At 41.4% G+C, this 20,860-nt stretch overlaps 3 protein-coding genes across 6 annotated transcripts; 1 reads left to right on the top strand and 2 right to left on the bottom strand.

Annotated features, from left to right (window-relative positions):
• Positions 1–1,526: 1,526 nt before the first annotated feature.
• On the bottom strand, positions 1,527–15,725 carry rad54b (RAD54 homolog B). Its single transcript, XM_051407204.1, has 16 exons — positions 15,579–15,725; positions 14,701–14,877; positions 14,407–14,602; positions 8,948–9,196; positions 7,347–7,646; positions 6,898–7,060; positions 6,077–6,302; positions 5,346–5,432; positions 5,118–5,238; positions 4,897–5,036; positions 4,506–4,796; positions 4,172–4,335; positions 3,810–4,071; positions 2,927–2,993; positions 2,626–2,823; positions 1,527–2,034 (listed from the first exon to the last, which is right to left on the bottom strand). The coding sequence occupies exons 2-16, from the start codon at positions 14,845–14,847 to the stop codon at positions 1,814–1,816; spliced, it is 2,832 nt and encodes a 943-aa protein (XP_051263164.1). The 5' UTR covers positions 14,848–14,877; positions 15,579–15,725; the 3' UTR covers positions 1,527–1,813.
• LOC127367407 (fibrinogen silencer-binding protein) lies at positions 9,322–14,175 on the bottom strand. The gene is made up of 2 exons (XM_051407205.1): positions 11,761–14,175; positions 9,322–11,001 (listed from the first exon to the last, which is right to left on the bottom strand). The coding sequence occupies exons 1-2, from the start codon at positions 12,165–12,167 to the stop codon at positions 10,449–10,451; spliced, it is 960 nt and encodes a 319-aa protein (XP_051263165.1). The 5' UTR covers positions 12,168–14,175; the 3' UTR covers positions 9,322–10,448.
• A 1,426-nt stretch (positions 15,726–17,151) lies between the features above and the next one.
• rnf41l (ring finger protein 41, like) lies at positions 17,152–20,734 on the top strand. 4 transcript variants are annotated; one of them, XM_051406335.1, is made up of 7 exons: positions 17,152–17,277; positions 17,389–17,635; positions 17,746–17,952; positions 18,101–18,240; positions 19,263–19,425; positions 19,529–19,682; positions 19,987–20,734. In XM_051406335.1, the coding sequence occupies exons 3-7, from the start codon at positions 17,747–17,749 to the stop codon at positions 20,392–20,394; spliced, it is 1,071 nt and encodes a 356-aa protein (XP_051262295.1). In that variant the 5' UTR covers positions 17,152–17,277; positions 17,389–17,635; position 17,746; the 3' UTR covers positions 20,395–20,734. The 4 variants fall into 4 exon arrangements, with proteins under 4 accessions (XP_051262295.1, XP_051262293.1, XP_051262297.1 ...); XM_051406333.1 differs by having other exon boundaries at positions 17,174–17,635; XM_051406337.1 differs by having other exon boundaries at positions 17,183–17,635; positions 19,529–19,644.
• The last annotated feature ends 126 nt before the right edge of the window (positions 20,735–20,860 follow it).

Raw genomic sequence — 20,860 nt, 5'->3', positions numbered from 1 at the left:
ACGGCGCTGTTGATGGACCTGTCTGTCTGTTGGTCGGTCCACCACTTTGGTCCAGACTGAAATATCTCAACTATTGGATGAACAGCCATGAAATTGTACAGACACTCATGGTCCCCAGAGGATGAATCACACTGACTTTGGTAATCCCCCAAACTCTTCATCTAGCAACACTAGCAGGTAAAAGTTTTCACACTTATCATCAACAAGGTGGATTTCCTTAACAGTTTTGTACAGACATTCAAAGAGCCCAGGGGATGAATCCAAATGACATATGGATGAATTCCTGATGTTTCCTCTAGTGGAATACACCCACCATGAATTGGCCAGTCAAATGTCTGAAAAAAAAAGTTTTAAAAATATATAACATGAACAACATCATATGTTTGGATCAGACAAAACAAGACATTTTTAAGATGTCATCTTGGGAAAATGCGAGATTTATATAGACCAAACAAAACTGAGAAAATAATCAGTAGATTAAACAAAAACAAAAATAACAGTCAGTTGCAGCCCTAGTGAGCATGCTGATGTTAACATTTAGCTCAAAGCACCACTGTGCCTAAGAACAGCCTCACAGAGCCACTAGCATGGCTGGAGACTCTTAGGTTAGTTTCCAGAAACTACTTAATAAATAAATGTGATATCTAAGGTAAATAAGAAGCTTAAGACTCTGAATTCTGACTTAGGACTGGCACTAACAGTTTAAATTCACAATGTGGCCACAGAGAAACAGCAGGTGTCTGCATAATAGCCACGCTGCCACCAACATGCCACACATGCTGATATGCCACAGAGCTACAACTGTCATTCGTATAAAGGAAAAGCTTGAACATCCCAGAGACCCATTTATTATCCAACAAAGTTGCTTAACAATCACGCGGTGCTGATCATCGAATAAATTATAATTACACTGTTTATGTAAAGAGACATTGTACTGGAGCTCAGTCAATCTGACAGACCCCAGTACAAATCATATGTGAATACAGGGCGCGCGCTCACAGAAACACGCAACGACATAACACCCACGCAGCAGCTTTGTGTTGAAGAGCATGAACAGACCAGTGTTATCCAAAATAACAGACTGCACAGATCGGAGTATGGCTCTCATCGAAAAACCCTGCAGATTCACAAGGTCACTACATCAGACACACAAACTGTGACTTTACAGCAGAAAACTTCAGGCTAAATACGGGTTTTCATTCAGCTCACAATGGTATACACAAGGTGTACACTGCCAGCCATAAACTAAATCATTTTCTATGGATAGTTGTATACACATTCTCTGCATACCACCCAGGTTCTGTCACCTAAACCTGTCTCAGAACGACATAAATCCTCTATTTGACACAGCAACTATTACTCTAGACAGACACAGAAGTACCTCTTCTGCACGCTTATCTACAGTATTGTGTGGATATAAAACATCCCCGGCACAGAAACACTTCCAATCTGCCACATTCATACATGCATCTTAAATGTTCTGCTTTCCCCAGGAAGAATTCTTCAGTCAATAACCAATCTTCAACTCCTTAAAAGCTTGTTTATTACACATATTCCTTTTGAAATTCACTTATTTAATGAAAGTTTACAGTAAATTTATTCAAATAAATAAAGAAAGCATTCAGGAAAATAGACAGAATCTCAAAAACAATCACCTAAAACTGTTGGAAACTGTATTGCAGTTCTTGGCAGAGAGTGTTTTAGTCATATGTTGCAGACAGGCTGCAGACAAAGCCCAGAGAGCCTGAAGACAAACACGTAGAAGAGATTAATGTGTGTAAGTCAATTACAGTGTGTAATTTAGTATGTTTGTTTACTGAGCTGTGTGAGAGATGGTGGTCTGAAAGGCAAAGGTGATGTGGTTTCGAGCGTGATCGAGGTAGGGGTCTGAGAACGTGTGTGTGTCACCAGAGAAATGTCTCCACTGCATCAGCTCGGACATGCTGAGATGCTTCTGCGCTGCCCCCCCTCGGTCACCTTGGCGACCGAGCTGGCATGGCCTATTGGAAACCTGCTCCTCCTCCTCTACGACAGCTGAGAAAGAAGAGAAAAGTGAGTTAATTAGTCTCAGTGAAGTCAAATACTGGCAAAAGTGTATGCATGGGAGTGCTGGACGATATGACCAAAAAATTGTGTCACGGTATTTATTTATTTTTTTTTTAAGATTCAGACGGTTTCACAGTATTTTTTTAAATTATTTTTGAAGAGATTAATAGTGTCTTATTCTACTGTCAGAAGTACATAGAACACGAAAAACATTTTAATATCATCATGTATAAACTGAAGGCTTTGACTGATGAAGGGTTTTCTAATATGTAATAATATTTGCGAACAAATTTAACTTTTAACTTTTTGTTTCTTAATCAAAACTAAATATTAAAAAAAGTTCTAAACGGGCATAAATACTTTATATAGTATAGTGGTATTAATATATAATATTCATTGGATGTATGAGTTTAGTTTTCAAAGAGAGATTTCACAAATGGTCTATTGTACAAGAAACAAATGACTTACAGCAGCAACTAATGATGTAAAATTCTTATCATACAGGAAAAATAAAACCGGTGTACTGCTTCATCCAGTATATCGCCCAGCACTAGTGTGGGGCCTTGCCTATGTGCCTACCCTGGACTGAACCGTCCATGTTGCAGCTACAGTTCAGCAGTTCGTGTGTTAGAGAGGGCGTGTCTGTCAGGCTAAAAAGATCTCGCAGTTCACTGGTGGAGAAGCTGGTGTGCTCCGCCCCTTTTCCCAGGTCAACCACTGTCCCAGAAAGACCCTGTTTGGACACCTGTCTCTGGAATATACGCTCCTCAATAGTGCCTGTGAGGAAGTGACACACAACAAGACATAAAAGTTCACATCAGCCTGGTTCATGGTTTGATAAACATTCTGGCTCCTTTGTGTTGTATTTGTGTATTCTGACCTGCAGTGAGGAGACGATAGATGTGCACAGTCTTCTTCTGTCCATCTCTCCATACTCGAGCCATGGCCTAGAAGTGGTAGAGAAGGAGAAGTTGCAGGACAGAATAACACACATGTACACAGCACCATCTGGTGGATATGCATGTATATGAGTGTGATATAGTCTGAGGGCATTTTCACAGCTGTAGTTCAGTTCATTTGGTCCAGACCAAGAAAAATATAGATCCATACATCCATAGTTGTTGCCTTTTAGTCATGACCTGGATCATGTTCACACTGGATTTTTATATACAAACAGGTAACTCATTCATTGAACAATTTCAGTGATGTCATGCTGTGTGATTAGGGTTGTGTAAGAGGAGTCATGCATGCATACATTTATGTTCTCTGTTGTCACATAGAGCTCACAAAAAACAACAGATTATGAGCGTCGGTAGAGCGGGCCATCCACTAATCAGAAAGTTGGCAGTTCAATCATGCATGTCAAAGTGTCCTTGAGCAGGACACTGAACCCCAAACTGCTCCAGATTCTGTGTCATTAGAGTATGAATGTGTGTTTTAGCAGTTGGCTCCTTGCTGTGTGAATGTGGCATGTAATGTAAAGTGCTTAACAACACAACAACACACATCTGTTTCACTCCTTTTCACTAACAATGTAATGCATATACTTGTTACTATGGTAACCAAATTATTTGCACACATATACATATTGCTTATACAGGTCGCTTATAAAATTGCCTCCCAGACCCAAATAATTCAAACCAAGTCAATTATTTAATAGCAGTTTAGCTTTAGGATTTATGCTGAAATCACATATAAGCTATCAGACACAAGACAGAAGAGTCCAAAAACAAAGCCCTTCGAAGTATGTGAGTGTATCTTACCTGGATATCATTGGCAGGGTTCCAGTCAATATCATACAGCACCAGGTGTGAAGCACCCACTAGATTAAGCCCCACCCCACCTGCTTTGGAGCTCAGCAGAAACAGGAAGTTCTGAGAGTAGGGACTATTAAAACTGTCAACCAGCCGTTGTCTCTGGTTGGTGGGGGTGTGTCCGTCAAGTCGGCAGAAGGTGTAGCCCATGTGTACACACAAGTCCTGGAGCAAGTCAAGTGTCTTAGTATAGTTGGACACTACAACCACCCTGCAGGGACACACATACTTTATCAGTATATAGGGACAAAAACACATACATACATGCAAACACCTGAGACTCTTACACACACGTACACATACACACACACCTGTCTGAAGGGCTGAGTTGTCTGATGGCTGTCAACATGTCTGACAGAACCAGGAGTTTTCCAGAGTCAGCAATGTTGAATTCACCTGAAGAGTAGGATTCTGGGAAGAGTTCTTCCAGGCCCTCGTACAAAGAGTTCTCCACTGAACCAGTGTCAGTTCTTTCCTAGAGAACATAACACAGTACTCAGTTACACCAACATAAATACATTACTATTTTGACCACAGAACTGATGCTCAGACTTCAATAAATAACTATAACAGTCAATCAAATAAGTTCAAGAATTAAAAAAAGATGTAGGTTTGACTCCCCCAACAACTAATAAAGAACTTAACCTTGACAGTGGAGTAGAGCAGACCAGGGTGGTTACAGAGCTTCTTCAGGGCAGTGATGCAGGCCAGGTGTGTGTGAGTTTGCGCAGAGGCCTGGAGGCAGGCTCTGAAGACTCTGTGGCCGAGGAGACGCATGTATAGCTCTCGCTGCAGAGGGGTTGGGTCGCAGAACAATGTCCAGTCGAGACGAGGAGGCAGGTAGCGGTTGATAATCTCCTGCGTTCGTCTCAGGATGAACATGCCAGTCAGGCGAGAGAGCTCTGCTGCTCGCTCTTCTCCCAGAACTCTCTCCTCCTGTTGACAGACACCAGATCCAGTTTAATACCAGACAAAGTTGTTGATATATGTCAAGTGACTACATAGTAGAATTAAAGAGGGAAAGAAGAAGCGTTACCTCTGTGCAGGAGGGCTGCCTGGAGCGTAGAATCGGCTCTTCGTACACTTTCCTATATGCAGTGGAAGACCCGAGAATCCCCGGGTTAACAAACTCTATAATAGCGTAGAACTCCTGCAGGTCGTTCTGTACTGGGGTGCCTTCAAAACACAAACACATTTATTATAAAACATTCACAATAAGTTGTAGTTGTCAGTCAGAGACTTCTCTGCAGTGTGTACCTGTTAGTATGACTCTGCGATTACAGCTCAGGCTGCTGAGGGCTGAGGATGTTTTGATGTTGCTGTTCTTTAATCTGTGGCCCTCATCACAGATTACAAGACCAAACTCCACTTTCTGTACCTGAAAACACGAGAAATGAACACTATAACCACACAAATCACATGATGATATAAGATGATTTATTTGTAACATGGATGCTTGACAGCTAAGACACAAAGTGAACATACCTGCTCCAGGCAGCGCAGCAGCATTTCATAGCTGATCACAAGAACGCTGTGCAGTGGGGACAACACAAACTGCTCTATCCTGTGGTCCTATACATGTCAATAAAGGATATATGTTAATGACTTACAACATTATTATTATACATTATAGTTGAAGGTATCTGACAATCTGACAAAAAGATATTAGACGAGGAAAAGGCATGAGCCAACATGGAATAAGATATAAATAGAATCAAATGCAAAATGGAAGAAAAACGCAACAAAAGCACAGCGGGACAAAATATAGGTTTAAAATAACACGTTTACAAAAGGGTTTTAACTTAAGATAAAGAGGAGCTAGCTTAAGAGCATTTTTCTTACTTCATAGCGAGCTTATAATATAGTTTTAGGTACAGAACTGCACTTTTATGTTAGTATCTTTCTCAAAATCCTACATGTTTATATTCATGTCTGTGTCTCTGGTTCATGTCTGTGGGGTTCTTTACTGTATTTAGGAGGTTTTTTATAATTTTGTATTTATTTATATTATTTGTTACAATTATTATTATTACATTCATTTGTTACAAAGCATAATGAGCTTACTTGTAATGAAAAGTGTTATATCAATGCCTTGCAACATAAATTGAAAAATTGAAATTGAAATAAATTGAACCTCATCTAATAAAAGTCTTTCAACTTATGCTGCCATCATGTTGCGTGAGCCCAAAAGAAAGACTTTCCCCTTCTCTCCTCACCTGATCCACAGTGAAAACACTGATCCTCTCACGGCCCAGCCACTTGTTAAACTCAGCGCCCCAGTTCTGCACGAGGCTACCAGGGGTGACCACAAGGACACGTTTAGCAACTGGTTTCCCACCGTACGGTCCTTGTTTAAGCAACGTCCAGGACAACGCCACGCTCTGGAGGGTCTTCCCCAGACCCATCTCGTCAGCCAGGATGGCTCCATAGCAACCCACAGCTCTGAAGAACACACAATAAAATTAGTGGTATAATGATACACTCAACTCATGCTTAGATACTTCCTTTTCTTTCTAAAACTTAAACCTGAAGATATAACCCTGTCAACTGCAGAAAATGGCCTCATAAATACATTTTTCCATTCCATTGATTTGAAACTCCAAATATTTGTATGCCGATTTAACTGTCTCATAATGTATTGTGAAATTCCTAAAATAAATCACATTAATATGATCCATTTAGAGTCCTAAAAACAGCCTAAAGGTCCAGTGTGCAGGATTTAGTGGCATCTAGCAGTGAATTTGCAGACAACCAAGTAAATATCCCTTCCAAGTGTGTAGGAGAAACTACGTTGGACACAAAACTTGTGAAAAATACGACAGGCGCTATGTAGAGCCAGTGTTTTGGTAGAAGTGTATAAACTTGGCGGACTCTGTAGTAGAGGACCAGATTCCCTCTGCAGATAGGAAGAGCTCATTCTAAAGTAACAAAAACACAAGGCTTTTATTTTCAGGTGATTATACACTAATGAAAAGAAAAAAATACATTCTAGGATCTAAGATATGTCCTACATATGTTCTATGTTTAGCTCCATTACCTCATGCCCATGACACACTCATAGAGAAAAAGCAGGCCGTCTCTCTGGTGGGGTCGCAGGTGAGTAGTCAGGTAGGGGTCAACAACAACATCAATCAAAGGAAGCCCCAACTTGTTATTAGACCACTGGTGGTTGGGAGAGGGACGAGGCATTACCAGTGCACCTGCAAGAGATCCAGAGGCCCGGACTATGTTTATACACAGTGTTTGTGTATAAAGAAAAGTGAACCATCAAGTCTTGTAACAAACCAAAATATGCCATAAAATGTCAGAAATTATGAAATATTTTTGAGTAAGAATAAGCATTATTAACCCTAACAAACATATCAAATTCAACTAGTAACAAAGAAAAGATACATTTCCTTAAATTGTGGACTTTTAAGTAAAAGCTATACATACGCAAGCAAAAGGTTATACATATAAATAACGTTTCTGATGTAACCTACATACCTGGAGCCAGTGGGTCATGGCGAGGTCGGCAGGTTTGTTCCTCCTCTGGTTTAGACCCTGAGAGATCCGCTCTCCCCAGCAGCGTTGGGGGACAGAAAGGTTTGGACGCAAAGCGGCGAGGGGGAGGTGGAGCCGACATTGTGTGCAGCTCCTCTTTCTCTACCTGGACCTCTTGGAAGCAACGTCCCCTGGCGAAGTCCTCAGCAGAAATGACACCCATCACCTCCACCTCCTTTCCTCCAATCATAAGGGTCTCTCCCTCCGACAGGGAGGCCAACACAGACACCTTGTAGCCACTTCCTGCAACCACACATGCAGAAACATACCCACTGAACAAATACAAAACATATACTGGAAGAAATTATCCAGAACTGCTATACTATACTACTAAGTGATAAAAGCTCACTTTTTAAGGTTGAGCTTAAAGAACAACTTGACTCCAGCTGAGACTCTCTTGAATTTCTGACCTTGCCTCAGGGGTAAACAAGTGTACTCAAAGTGTGTTGGGTGTGTGAAGCACTTGATGTTTGCTTCCTTTGGGACGGATCATAAACAGATTTGAAATAGCAAGAGCTTACAATTTATTTGCAAATGATATCCTCAACTTCAGTTCTCAGTCAAACCTAGTGAGGCTTTTAGATCATTGAGGCTCTTAGACTGTCTCAAAGCTATTAGGCAGAGATTAGTGATCTGAGATCTCTAGTGTCAACTGTTGAACTAGAGATGCTTATAAATGCCTTTATCGCATCTCGCATTGACTTCTCTTACGCACTTCTCTCCTCACTTAGTATGTCTGCTCTTACTCGTCTGCAGGCAATCCAGAATGCTGCCGAATGACTACTCGCTAGATCATATAGACGCTCTCATATTACCCTTATTACACTTGATCTCTTCACTGGCTCCCTGTTGTGTATAGGATCCAGTTTAAAATTCCCACTCTTACTTAAAGAGCATTGCACGGTCAGGCTCCTGCACATGGCTGAACTACTGCACCCTTACTCATCAGCTTGTTCCTTTAGGTCAAATGTGCTAAATTTGCTGTTTGTCCCACATGCCTGCACGACTAGTGCTGATCGAATTTTAGAGGCTGTAACACCCAAATGGAGGAATATGGAATATTCTGCCTGCATCCTCAGGCTGCAGATTCTTTCAAAAAGCAGCAAAAGACACATCTGGTAAAGAGTAACCTGTATGCACCAGGTCTACATTTAATGTATTTAATATGTATATTGTAACGCAGTTTGTGACTTATGTCTGTGAAAAGTGCTTTATAAATACATTTGACTTATTTACTTTCCAACCAGAAGACTTGGTATTATATTACAATTTAAAGCTACTTATGTTCAATATTTGCTTGTCGGTGTTAAAGAAAAAATTCCTAGTATCCCTGGTGTGGACTTCCCAGGAAGACTAGTAAGCACTTTGTGGAAGCTAATTAGGATCCAGTGTAAGAATAAAGGCATCATATGCTACAGTCACACTGCTCCTTTTCCCAACAGACTAAAACGTGACTACAAGACGAAGTTGAAAAAAAAACATTACAACAAGACACATGTCAATAAATAAAATACTAAATGTAACTTGGGTTGTCTCTGTCTCACCCTTGCCAATGTCCTTGCCCTCCATATCTTTCAGTGTGGCTGTGCGTCCTCTTGTAACCAGGACTGCATCGCCCTCCCAGCACTTGTGTTTCTTCTTACTGGCCTTACACCACATCACACTGAAGTAACGCGCTCCGTCCTGCCTGCAGCCAGAGTCTGAGCCTGGAGCTCCGGGGCCAAAGGCTGACCCCACTGAAGGCTGAAGAGTTTGAGGAGACCCCGGAGTCAACTGAGGAGAACCGTTCACTCCTGTAACACAAAGACAGATATCATAGTGAAAAACCAACAGAAATATCTTTGACACAATTGGCAACCCACCAGCAGAGGTCACTGTTGTACCAAGTCTACACATCAGACCTTCACACACTCCGACCTTCATACATTCACATGCCTATAAACTTGAGTACCATTTGTGCCATGTTGGAATTAAAAGTGCTCTTGGTCGTCATGTGTTCATATGATATGTAAAGACAATCCAGTTCAGAGAAAAGCTTTTCCTCAGAGGCTGAAAGTATGAGAGTGGACGTCTGTTTGACATGTAATAAACACACGACAAGCAGAATATCAACCTTCCTTTTTTTTTTTTTATAGAAATACGTGAACATATGAACAAACCGTAAAAGAAACTGACAACACTTGTTTACCAACATTACAATACAATCAATGTTGTAGTCACATACAGTACATTAAATAACAATAACATCACAAAACCAATTCCACATCTCCCTTCTTTTGATCACATCAATTCAGCAACCAGAGAGAATTTCTCACTTTAACATGCCGTACTCACTTCTGCATCATCTATTAAGGCCTTCAACAGTTTAACTTGTGCTTCAATTCTGGGTATCTGAAACTGACTTTTCAGGTCTAAAAAAAGTGGATCTCTGTTGGTTTGCAGCTTTGCTTTTTTCATTTGTAACCTACAGAATTTTGAAAAAGCACCCATAATTTGGTCAACTAAAAGGGCTACAAGGAAATGCAAGGAAGGCAGCCTCCAGTATATAATTACAGTAAATGCTGTTAGAATAATTTTTCTAACAATACTGGACAACAAAGATCATTAACACTATGCTGAAATTTCTATAGACACATTGTTTTTGTTCATTGATCTAGGCAGGAAAAGCACCATCATGGTACACGTCATTTGTCACTACTAACATTCCCTTCCACAACCTGGACTTTCACATTTATTTTACCTACTTTGGCCTGTCACAGTGTTTGTAATGTGAGCATTTACAAGTTGTGTTGCCACTTCTGTCAATAAGTGAGAGAATGATGAAACATTTTTAACACTGACAAGCATAAACACAGACTGATGGCAACACAAGTCAGCCTTATCCAGGCTTTCAGTGTCTTTACTAGGCACTATGTTTCCAAAAGAGATTCAAGTTCTGAAACAGCTCTCAAACATGAAACTGATGAGTGTGATTGCTACACACTTTAAACTCCTCAGAGCCTCTCCCTTTCTAACACTGGCCACAGATGTGCATGTTCATGCTTGTTATAGAGGAATTGGCAGTCCGTGTCGGAGTCGAGCAGCCCTTAGTTTCTCCACTTTTATCTTGGCTCTCAGAAGTTCCTCCTCCAGTTCTTGTTTCCTCTTCAGCCCCTCCCTCTTCTCCTCCAAATACATGGCAACCTTCCTGTGATTGGCCAACACCATCTCATGCTCCTCTTTGGCCAGATGCAGAGGGCGAAACCTGTCGGGCTCGTGGTGAGGGTAGATGTCGTTGGGGTAGAGGTCGTGGCGTAAGGGCAGTGGCGAGGTGGAGAGGGGGATGTTAACGGAGGACGGAGTGGGAGACAGAGATGCTTCGTAATCGTGGACGCTTCCCAAGTCCTGCTCCTCCCGCTCCTGGCCTTCGTCCAACCCTGGCTCTGTGTGTACGGAGAGGATGGGGAGGTCTGGTGGTGGTTTAACATCCTCTTCAGGGTCCAGCTGGACCACCTCATGGGGGATACTTGGGACAGCTGCTGAGTAATCCTGAAATCCAGCCAGAGAGGAGCTGCTGCCAGGATGTTCGATAGGAGAGTTGTGCTTGCTGTATATTAATCTAAAAATGGAAGGAGGGATAAAAATAAGTAAGACTAGAAAGCTTAAACAGCGTTTATTGAGTGTCTACATCTTGTTTATGTGAGATGTGTAGAGACCTCTGTTGGCGATAATGCACACTGAATAAATCAATCAAAAGGATCAGTTGGCTAATTAGAGTAAATGAGGTGATTCACAAAACTAAAAAACAACAAACCTATGCTGCTTACAGCCTCACAGATGCTACAATGTCCTTACTGTTTCACATTATTATGCATAAATACTAATACAACAAACACCCTGAATTATTCAGTGGTTTGTTGCCTTCTGAGCCAGTGTTAATATATTCTCCCTCATTCTACTTTCTATAGCACTGAGAACTTGAGCCAAGATCAAAACATTATGTCACATTATTTTAGGGTCCAATTTGTGATTGGTACTTGTCTTGTTTTTTTTTATAGCACACTACATGATTCAGCTGAAACTAAACTAACAGATCAATCAATATCAAACATTAAATAGTGGCAGGGCCTTCTGTATTTTACTGTTGAGCGTGATGATGTACCGAGAGTGAGTAATCTGATTGGGCTTTGGAACTGTGAGTCCAGCCCCTCCCTTCCCTCCTCCTCCTCCTCTCACAGATGAATCAGTATCATACAGACTACATAGTATTTTGGAGCTGTTGATGCATGTCTGAACTTGGTCAACTCTGACTTGTGTTATCCCTCCAGGTAGGTATGAAAATGTGTGTCTGTGCCTGTGGGTGTATGTCACACTGTACCTGCGCAGTGCCTGGTCCTTTTCATGGATCGGCACATGGTGAAACAGGTGAGGGATCATCTCCATAATTCTCCTGGTTGGCTCGGAGATGCTTGCTCTGTACTCTGGCTGGGCGTGTCTCCGCTGCATCACTTCCTGCTTGGCTGACTCCTTCAGCCTCTTGTAGAGGGTCCTGAGGCCCTGAGCGGTGCGATGGGGTCTGTCCCCTCCCAAGGCATTGTACTGCTCAGCCACAGTGTCCCAGCACTTGTTCTTGTCCACGATGACCGCATGTTTGTTGGTGTGCTCCTCCAGGATGCGGATGTGAGGACGCACCAGCTTCAACAGGTCCAGCTTCTCAGAGAGGGTGAAGTTGGAGGAGCGAGCTTTACCCACCATACTGGACAGAAACACGGAGCTGGACGCCATCTTATAGCATAGCGGACTCACACAGACCAAGTCAGGCCTATGGCTGTCACCCCTCAGTAAACACACTTGATACTAAGGCTCCTCACTCTTCCCACCTGTCTTTTTTTTTGTCCCTGCTGCTGGCTTCTCTTGATCCACGGTAATAAAGCTAACATTGGTCTAACTCCCACACATATCTAATTTTCCTTCACTTCTTCTTAAAATCAAACATAAGCTATGTCTAACATGTGCATGGATTCATACACTACTCCTTGGTTCCCTCTCAGCTACGTTGCACAACAAAAACAGGCTGTGCTGCACACAATAAGAATCAGGCTTAACTAGGCCAGCCTCGTTTAGGCCCCCGCCTACCGCGGAGGGCTTTGGATGAATTCCTCCCAGCTTAGGCTGACGTAGCTAAGCCGCTTAAGCCCAGCCCGACCTACTTACAGCTCGGTCTCTCTAAACCCCAAACCAAGCACAGCACAGAGCACAGCACAGCCACTCTGCCTCTACATTATAACACAGGGACAGACATCAGAGGGTCTGTGTTCTGCACAAATGAGGGAAACAGTCTAATAACACCGTATTACAGGTTATTAGGGGTCAGGAGAATATTTTTCCAAAACTGAGTGCCGCTTTGAAATAGCGCTGGCTTAACTAACTGAGTGGGGGGAGGGATCTGTGAGCGCGCTGCGCATGCCCGCAGCAGCGAAGCGCTTATACCCATTTCTATGCCGCTTTACTGTGAATGCAAAACAATAAATCTCAACTGTGCATCGGGAAAAACTGATTCATTTGATTAAAACACGTGTTTCGGGACGTGTGTGGGAACCGTGCCGAGCCACAGGCAGAGAGGTTGTGAGACGCGTGTTTTCAGGGTGGAAAACAAGGCACTAGTTGCTCTTGCAGGAGGAGGGAGCGGTGGCTCACTGATCCCGAGCACAGTCCTAATCTGCCCGCCGCTGCCGCTGCACTACCCCGCTCATTTGCATAATGCTAGACCTGCTGTCACTCAGCCTCAGCCCGCCTGGTTTAACGTCCATCTCCAGTGCCTGTGTGTGTGTGTGTGTGTGTGTGTGTGTGTGTGTGTTATTATTAGCCACAGAGGGACAGTCAGGCGCTGTGAAATGAGAAAGCGATGTGGCTCTGCATCACTCTCAGCAGCATCGCACGGTTGTTTATACAGAAACAGGTACAAACAAAAACAAAAAGTGCAATTCAAATGGCACAAACCGCACACTGGATGTATTCAAATGTAGTGAGAGCAGCATCGATCCGTGTTGTTGCTACAGTTAATGTTAAATAATGACTTTCAGTGTGTATGTGGAGAGAAGGCAGGTGTTTTGTGTTGAGTTAAAGCAGACTACACACTGCCTCTAAAAATAAAAGGCAACTGAAGTCTGGCCTCATGTTTTAGAAAAAAAAGATTTTGCACTGACTATTTGTTAGTTTTGCGTGGGAGGAATTAAATCCCTCTGATGGATCTTGACCCAAGTTGGATATCATTTTTTAAATTACTACTTGAGTGTATCACACAGCAAAAGAAGGAAGGTAGGTAGATAATAAACATGAAGGAGAACAGATAGAGGTTTTAATTACCCTGTATTATAGTGAATACTTTTATTATATTTATATATTATATATATTCTATTTTTTTAGATATTTCTTGGGCAATTTAAGCGTACATTCATTATAAATAACCTAAAAGGGAAAATAGGCAATAAAACTGGTACGAATAAGTACATATAACTATAATATATAAATCAAATTAAGAAATATGTCTAAATTACCTCGATCTAACTGGAACTGACTCGAATCAGAATCAGCTTTTAATCAGAATTGATTTCTCTGATTGAGCACCTATAGCAGCAAACATACCGTCATCTTAAAGGTGATGTAAATATGAATTCCCCACACTCTCACACACGGTACTTCATACAAGTATGCCCATTACAATAGCAGCATTACCACAGCAGGTATTAGACATTGTAGCACATAAATGCATGAATGTGATAAGTAATTTTTTATGTGTGTGTGTGTGTGTATATAATATGAACACTTTATATATATATATATATATATATATATATATATATATATATATATATATATATATATAACACACAGACAAATATACGTACACACACACACACATATATACAGATACGTATATATAATTGTCTTGATTTGCCTGTATTTGCCTGAAAAAGACTTGTGTTGGGTTGAAATGTCGCTAAATTAAACATTTGTGTCTCACCTGCTGGTCCGTTGTCCTCTGTGTATTCCTCCGTGAGAGTGTCACCATGTTCTGTCTCAGTCTCATTTTCTTTACTTTCCGTTGCACTCAGAACACGAGCCAGAGCCCTCGACCAGGCCGGAGCCGGCTGGGCAGCCTTGGACGAGACTTCATACTCTGTTTTACTCAGAACTGGTGCTGCCAGACTTCTGTGGACCTGCAGGACAAGAGGAAGAGAAATGTTTGAAACAAAGCTGGATGATGGGAATCCAAATACTGAGTGGTTATACTGTATGTAAAATGTGAATAATTTACCTTTTCCAGTGCATTTCCCAAACCAAGTTTAGAGGTAAGGGGCTTGGATTGAGCCACGGGACATAAAGTAGAAGCTCCAGGAGGCAGAAACCGAGGTTTTTTCACTGCATTACCAGAGAGCTGACTGGGAGCTCCTGATCGACGCATTCTTCTACTGGAAACGCACAATAATCAAACCTACACACAGAAAACACAATTATCAACACAATAATTAATACTGGCACCTAATTAGGTGCTATTAAGGCAGTACGACTGATACCAATATTATCAAATATTATGGCAATATGGCCTGGTGAAATATTCAAATCACACAAGCTGCAGTTTTTTGATAAAGGTGAAATGTGTGACACAAAAGCATTATAATGAAGTACTGTAATGCTGCAGAGGTGCCCTGATCTACAAATGTTTTTCTCCAGATGTGAGAAAACATTGTTTGGTGTGACGCAGGAAGACCCAAGGATCTTTCAAGGGGACTCTGACACAATTAGAAGAAGAAAATATTTTCCAGAATCTACATTTACTGCTGGTGGCTCTCTCTGTTGTTCACTTCAGACACACAAACACTGTCTTATGAGAACAACTCAAACACACTTAATGTTAGCTACCTGAAGGCACCACTTTGACTGTGGTAGCTTTAGATGGACATTTAACATTGCACTAACACACTCAATAAAAGATGTGTCACTGTTAAGACAAAAGACATCTCTGAAAGCCTTTGAAACCTTGATACAACCTGCCACCAACACATCAAGCTCCAGCTACATAAACCTGTGGCAGGGTAGCAAGCGAGCTAACAAACAGTCGCTAACACTGCTGACTCGGTTTAAACTCGGCTGTAATGTCATGTTTGATCACGTGTGACAACGTCTCATACATACCCGGACGAACTAAAAGTTCAACACAAACATTTAAGAGCAAAAGTTGTCACTTAATAACCCCAAAAAACAGTCTTGTCTTGTATTTTCCTCTGTGTCTCTCGATCCTGTTGTTTCTCCCGCTGAATGCTTAGAAGAAGCTGATTGGTTGAACGCCCGGTTGTGGGCGTGGCCAAAAGCGAGTAGGGTGCGTTGGGTTTGTTACGTCACAGCAGGTTATCGGTGACGTCCCACTTGAACTTCCGCAACCCGTCAATTCCTGAGGTACAAAACGAGCTCACCTGGTGTGACCTCACTTCACACCTTCAATGACATTAGAAGGAGAATAAAATCTTTAACACATGTAGATGTGCACGTAAAGTTATCTTCGATGATTATATATTTATTTAGTATTAATTTTATTTGATAATACTTGTGATTATATTTATACTTTGACACACTGGTGAAAGAAGAAGTATTCAGATCATTACCGTAAGTAAAAGTAGAGCCACATAGAGAAAATACTTCACTACAAGTAAAAGTTCTGCATTAATAAAAGTTTGTTTTTATCAGGAAATGATACCTGAAGTATCAAAAGTAAAAGTGCATTCTCTACACAAAAATGGTCCCTGTCAGTGTTTTGCTTGTATGTATGATGTTTTTGGATTAATATTACATTAAAGGTGCATTTTACTGCTGTTGATGTTTATGATTGAGCTCATTTTAGTTTAATTTACAGAAATGTATCATATTCTATAAGACCATCATATGTGTGTAGCTTCACTGTCCCGTGAGAACCAACTTTTCATGAGTTAATCAAAGAGGTTTTTTTTCATAGATTATTTAGTTTAAGAAGTAGGATAATTCCCTCAGCCCATAAAATCAACACTTAATCCTTCACTTTATCAGAAACATACAAATTAAAAATCAGCAAATTTCAAGATACATGGACATAGACAGTATGAAAAATTGTAATCTGAAATGTAATTAGTAACATAAGCTGTCAAACAAATGTAGTGGAGTACAGTAAGTATAAAGTTGTATAAAATGGAAACACTCATGTCAAAGTACCTTGAATTTGTACTTAAGTACACAACTTTTTTTAAATTCAAAAACCTATAATGAGCGTATAAAATGCCTGTGACTTGCAACAACATTGAAATATAGCCTCTGTGTTTATGTATCAGTAATTAGATATAATCAATGATATAATATTTATTGATAAAACACTGACAGGTGCATAATGTGTATTTTAACTTTAGATAGACAAAGTACATTCTTGCACTCTTGTACTGAAGTGAAAACTGAAGTGCACAACTTTTACTTATAATGGAGTGTTTTTACATTGTGGTATTGATCTTTTTCACTTAAATAAAGAATCTGGATACTTCTTCCACCACTGACAAAAATGGATGTACATTTTTTTAACTTCAATTTTCATTATATAAAGGGGCCGGGATGAGTCCAGGGGTTTGGATTGCTCTTTGATTTCTGTGGTCTGTGTCATCTGATGTCATGCAGTCTGTAATCCAATCAGGGAGAGAGAGAGAGTGTAATCCATGTTAATCCCACGTCCAGAGAGAGAGAGAGAGAGAGAGAGAGAGAGAGAGAGAGAGAGAGAGAGAGAGAGAGAGAGAGAGAGGGAAACCTGGGATAGGGTGGTTCATTAAGAGAGACAGAAACAGTTGAAGGACAGCAGTAATCTCTGAACCAAGCTTTATTGGTAAGGCAGTGAGGAAAACACACTGCTACAAAATGTGTCTGTTTTTGAGTGTTAGTGTCAATTCTCCTGTAATTCTGCCTCTCTCTGATCTGATATGATCTCGTCTGACAGCTGCCTGCCTGTGTCCCGAACCCTCGTTGTCAGGGTTACCTCTCCATGGAGACGCACTCCCAAGGTAGGGGGAGGGCTTTAAGGGAAAAGGAGACCCTAACCTCGATGGAGCAACAAGTCAAAGGAGAGAGGATGAAGAAGGAAAGACTGTAGTTGTGGAGCAATAAGAAGGAGAGGTGACCTGTGGGAGAACAAGAGGAGTGGAAATTGACAGCAGAATAAAAGAAGAAAGAGTTGGATTTGTCAGGTGGGAACATTATTGTCAGAGATGATCATTAAAAAAAAGAAGAATCAAAGGAGATTGGTGAGTTTTATCCCCTTTTGTCATGTTTGTATAATCTATCCGTGTGGTTGCAGGATGGGCTATGATCTGGAGAGGTTTGTGGGCTATGTGAATGAGGGTCTCCTGTGCTGTGTGTGTCGAGACGTGTTGGAGCGCCCCCTTCAGGCGCCCTGTGAACATGCATATTGCAGCGCCTGCATCAGCAGCTGGCTGGTCCATCATCACTCCTGTCCCGAGGACAGACTGCCACTGGATGTGGGCAGCCTCAAACCACTGTACAGGTCTGTCTACATCTCTGAACATTTGTCACTGTCTTGTCACTGTAATTATCCATCCTTAAGTTTCACACTTTCTTTCCAATATTCAGTAAGGTCACACAAACACAGTTTACCCTTGATTCTCTGACACTGTCTTTGTCTTTGATGACAGGTACATGCGTAACGACCTGACCCGTCTGCAGATACGCTGCGTGAATGCAGCGCAGGGTTGTGAGGTGGTCTGCTCCCTGGAGACCCTCCACACACATGAGGATGAGTGCGAGTTTGCCTTCATATCCTGCTCTAACACAGGTATGAAAACCTCACACAGATCTCACCTAATGTGTCATTTGTTATTATTAGTTCATTGGTAATTGGTAGTGTTTGTATCTATGTGGATGTGTAGGATATAAAGGTAATGTGACACCTGTGTGTGTGTCTGTGTCTGTGTGTGGGGGTGGGTGGGAACAACAGGTGGCTCTTTGGTTGTCATGGCTACTACTCAAACTAGTGCACCAATGGCACTTATTCAAAACTGAAAGCTCTCAAAGACCTCACACAGAGTGCATTCACGGTCAACTTTCCATCACTCTTTAATGAGCTATTTAAAAGTGTGTGTGTGTGTGTGTGTGTGTGTGTATACAAGCATGTGCTCTTGTACTCACAATGTGACTGTGACCTGTCATTGGCAGGTGGAGAGTACATATGTTACCTTTGTGGTAGGTAAAGTTACAATGTGTGTGCATGCGGTGTGGCTTTCTTTTTTGCAGTGTTACTACACAGCAACAGTTTTATACAACATTCAGCCTGATGTTTCTGTTGCTGTCTACGACTATATATATGTAATAACTGCAGTGAGGGGTGTAAAAGCTGGCATGGTTTATATTAATATATTGTAATTTAATAGTCCTTTTCCAGTACTGCTATTGTATATATAATTACTATATTCACTTCCACAATGTAGAAAGCAGATTGTTGAGGATTTACCCTTGAAATTATTACAGAATAGCCAACCACTATGTTGGTCAATGGCCAGCACTTTTAAAAGCACCACTTAAATGGAAAGACGTGGTGTCTTCATATATACTTTATAGTGTTACTTAAATAACTTCCAATATAATTGAATCTGTGTAAGTCATACTAAAGTCAAGTAACTGCACTTCTACTTGTGAAATACTTTGGTACTGTTTCCACTCTTGTGTGACGTATCTATTTTTTATATAAACCAAATATCTTTTCATAAGATGTGCTGGAAGACTGTCTACCTGGTACCTGTGTAGATGGTCTCTTCATGTGAGGTCTGTCTATCTATATATGTGCTGCTCTCCTCTCAGGTTGTCCTGTGCAGGTAGAGAGGCGGGGTTTGGAGGCTCACCTGTCAGAATGCAACTTCCGCAGCAGGGAGTGTCCCAACGGCTGTGGCCACACCCTTCTCTCCACCGACCAATCACAGCATAACTGTGTGGCAGAGCTGCGCACAGAAGTGGAGATGCTCAGGTGTGTATGTGTGTTCACTCTCTCCTAATCCTGAACAGAGCTCCTGTTTGTATGCGTTTTTTAGGTCATTATTTTGTCTCATTTAATATTCTCGGCAGGGCAGAGATGCTGTGCAAGGTGGAGGAAGTGAGACGAGAGATGGAGTCTCGGTTGGACTCACAGAGGAGACATATGGTGCAGAAAGAGTCGCAGCTGAAGAACGAGGTGGAGGAGCTCAAGGTCACCTGTCAATCCTACTCTCTTTACTCCATCTAATGGCAAGCTACAATGCAAAATGAGATTTTACACAACCTCATTATGTATTAAGACATTTAAACTGCCCAACATAACGGTTCGTCTTTTTTGTGAGAAACTCTCACCTATATTGGCTTAAATGTTGAGATTCAATATAAAAAGAAATACATTTAATATATATATTCCTCAGGGTGATTACTTTTACATGTTTTTTCCACTCTTTACACTTCAGTAAATGCTTCCTCCACCACTGTCAGAAACACAGAAAAGTCTATGCTGTGAACCATGTTGTTGCGTGTTCAGTAATCTTGTGTTGTCTCCATGCAGGGTCAGTTGTCCCGCGTGATGTGCGACATGCGAGCCCTGTTAGGAGCAGAGCGTCTGAGACGACAGGAGCTGGCAGAAGCCGAGCTGGAAAAGAGGGAACTGCTGGAGCTCCTCAGAGACCTGCAGCCAACCAGGAGTCCACATTCCACCGAACAGGCAGCCAGGGACGAGCGTCAGGGAGACCAGCAGACATTTGGATGGGAACTACTACACACGGAGCAGACAAGACACCAGCAGAGGGAGGCATTTTTACATGCCTCCAGTCTATCACTACATTCAGCTCAGGCCATAAATATATCAGGTCCACCTCCGTCACCTCAGCTGGGTGAGGGAGCACGTAAAGGTGGAACCAGGAGTCTGACTCTAGACTGCATCAAGAGGAAGAGCAGGGAGGTGACAGTCATCTGAGTAGACTGGACTGTTGGGAGATTGTCCAAACTAGAAAAGATTAAATCTTTATTTTTGTAACATTTTGCAAACGGTTTCCAACATTCATTTAGAAATTAAAATGTAATGCAAGTACAGCAAGTTCTTTTGTGTCTGGCCTAAAGAGTTTTAGTCTGCGGTGGAATGAACCATATGTTGTGTTCGTCAGGTCTTTTTTTGTAATTCTACAAACTAAAATTATCTTTTGACTAAGCTCAAGTGAAAGTGAATATTTATTAATTTTGTAGACTCACCCCCAATCAATTCTGCAAACAGATCATTGTGTACTGTCTCTTGGATTAAAAACAATTACCTCAAATGAGTTTCTTTATCTCAGGATTAATTTTTTCATAGTTTCATTAGTGATTAATCTTCATCAAGTTTATGCTTAGGAAATGTTTGTTAAATGAATGTTGGTTAGTCCAGAACTTAAAAATTACTAAGCTAA

Source organism: Dicentrarchus labrax, unplaced genomic scaffold (assembly GCF_905237075.1).
Source record: "Dicentrarchus labrax unplaced genomic scaffold, dlabrax2021, whole genome shotgun sequence".
Lineage (NCBI taxonomy): Eukaryota > Metazoa > Chordata > Actinopteri > Moronidae > Dicentrarchus > Dicentrarchus labrax.
The sequence above is the reverse complement of the archived record's forward strand: the minus strand, read 5'-3'. Positions and strand labels throughout refer to the sequence as shown.

Excerpts from the sequence above, each read along its gene's own strand:
- rnf41l (XM_051406335.1), top strand. The coding sequence starts at position 17,747 with ATGGGCTATGATCTGGAGAGGTTTGTGGGCTATGTGAATGAGGGTCTC. Across the intron at positions 19,426-19,528 it reads ACAGAAGTGGAGATGCTCAG|AGATGCTGTGCAAGGTGGAG; the intron begins GTGTGTATGTGT and ends TCGGCAGGGCAG. Across the intron at positions 19,683-19,986 it reads TCTCTTTACTCCATCTAATG|GGTCAGTTGTCCCGCGTGAT; the intron begins GCAAGCTACAAT and ends GTCTCCATGCAG.
- rad54b (XM_051407204.1), bottom strand. The coding sequence starts at position 14,847 with ATGCGTCGATCAGGAGCTCCCAGTCAGCTCTCTGGTAATGCAGTGAAA. Across the intron at positions 7,647-8,947 it reads GGGCAAGGACATTGGCAAGG|GAAGTGGCTACAAGGTGTCT; the intron begins GTGAGACAGAGA and ends GTGTGGTTGCAG. Across the intron at positions 2,824-2,926 it reads CTATCGTCTCCTCACTGCAG|GCACTATTGAGGAGCGTATA; the intron begins GTCAGAATACAC and ends ACTTCCTCACAG.
- LOC127367407 (XM_051407205.1), bottom strand. The coding sequence starts at position 12,167 with ATGGCGTCCAGCTCCGTGTTTCTGTCCAGTATGGTGGGTAAAGCTCGC. Across the intron at positions 11,002-11,760 it reads AAGGACCAGGCACTGCGCAG|ATTAATATACAGCAAGCACA; the intron begins GTACAGTGTGAC and ends TTCCATTTTTAG.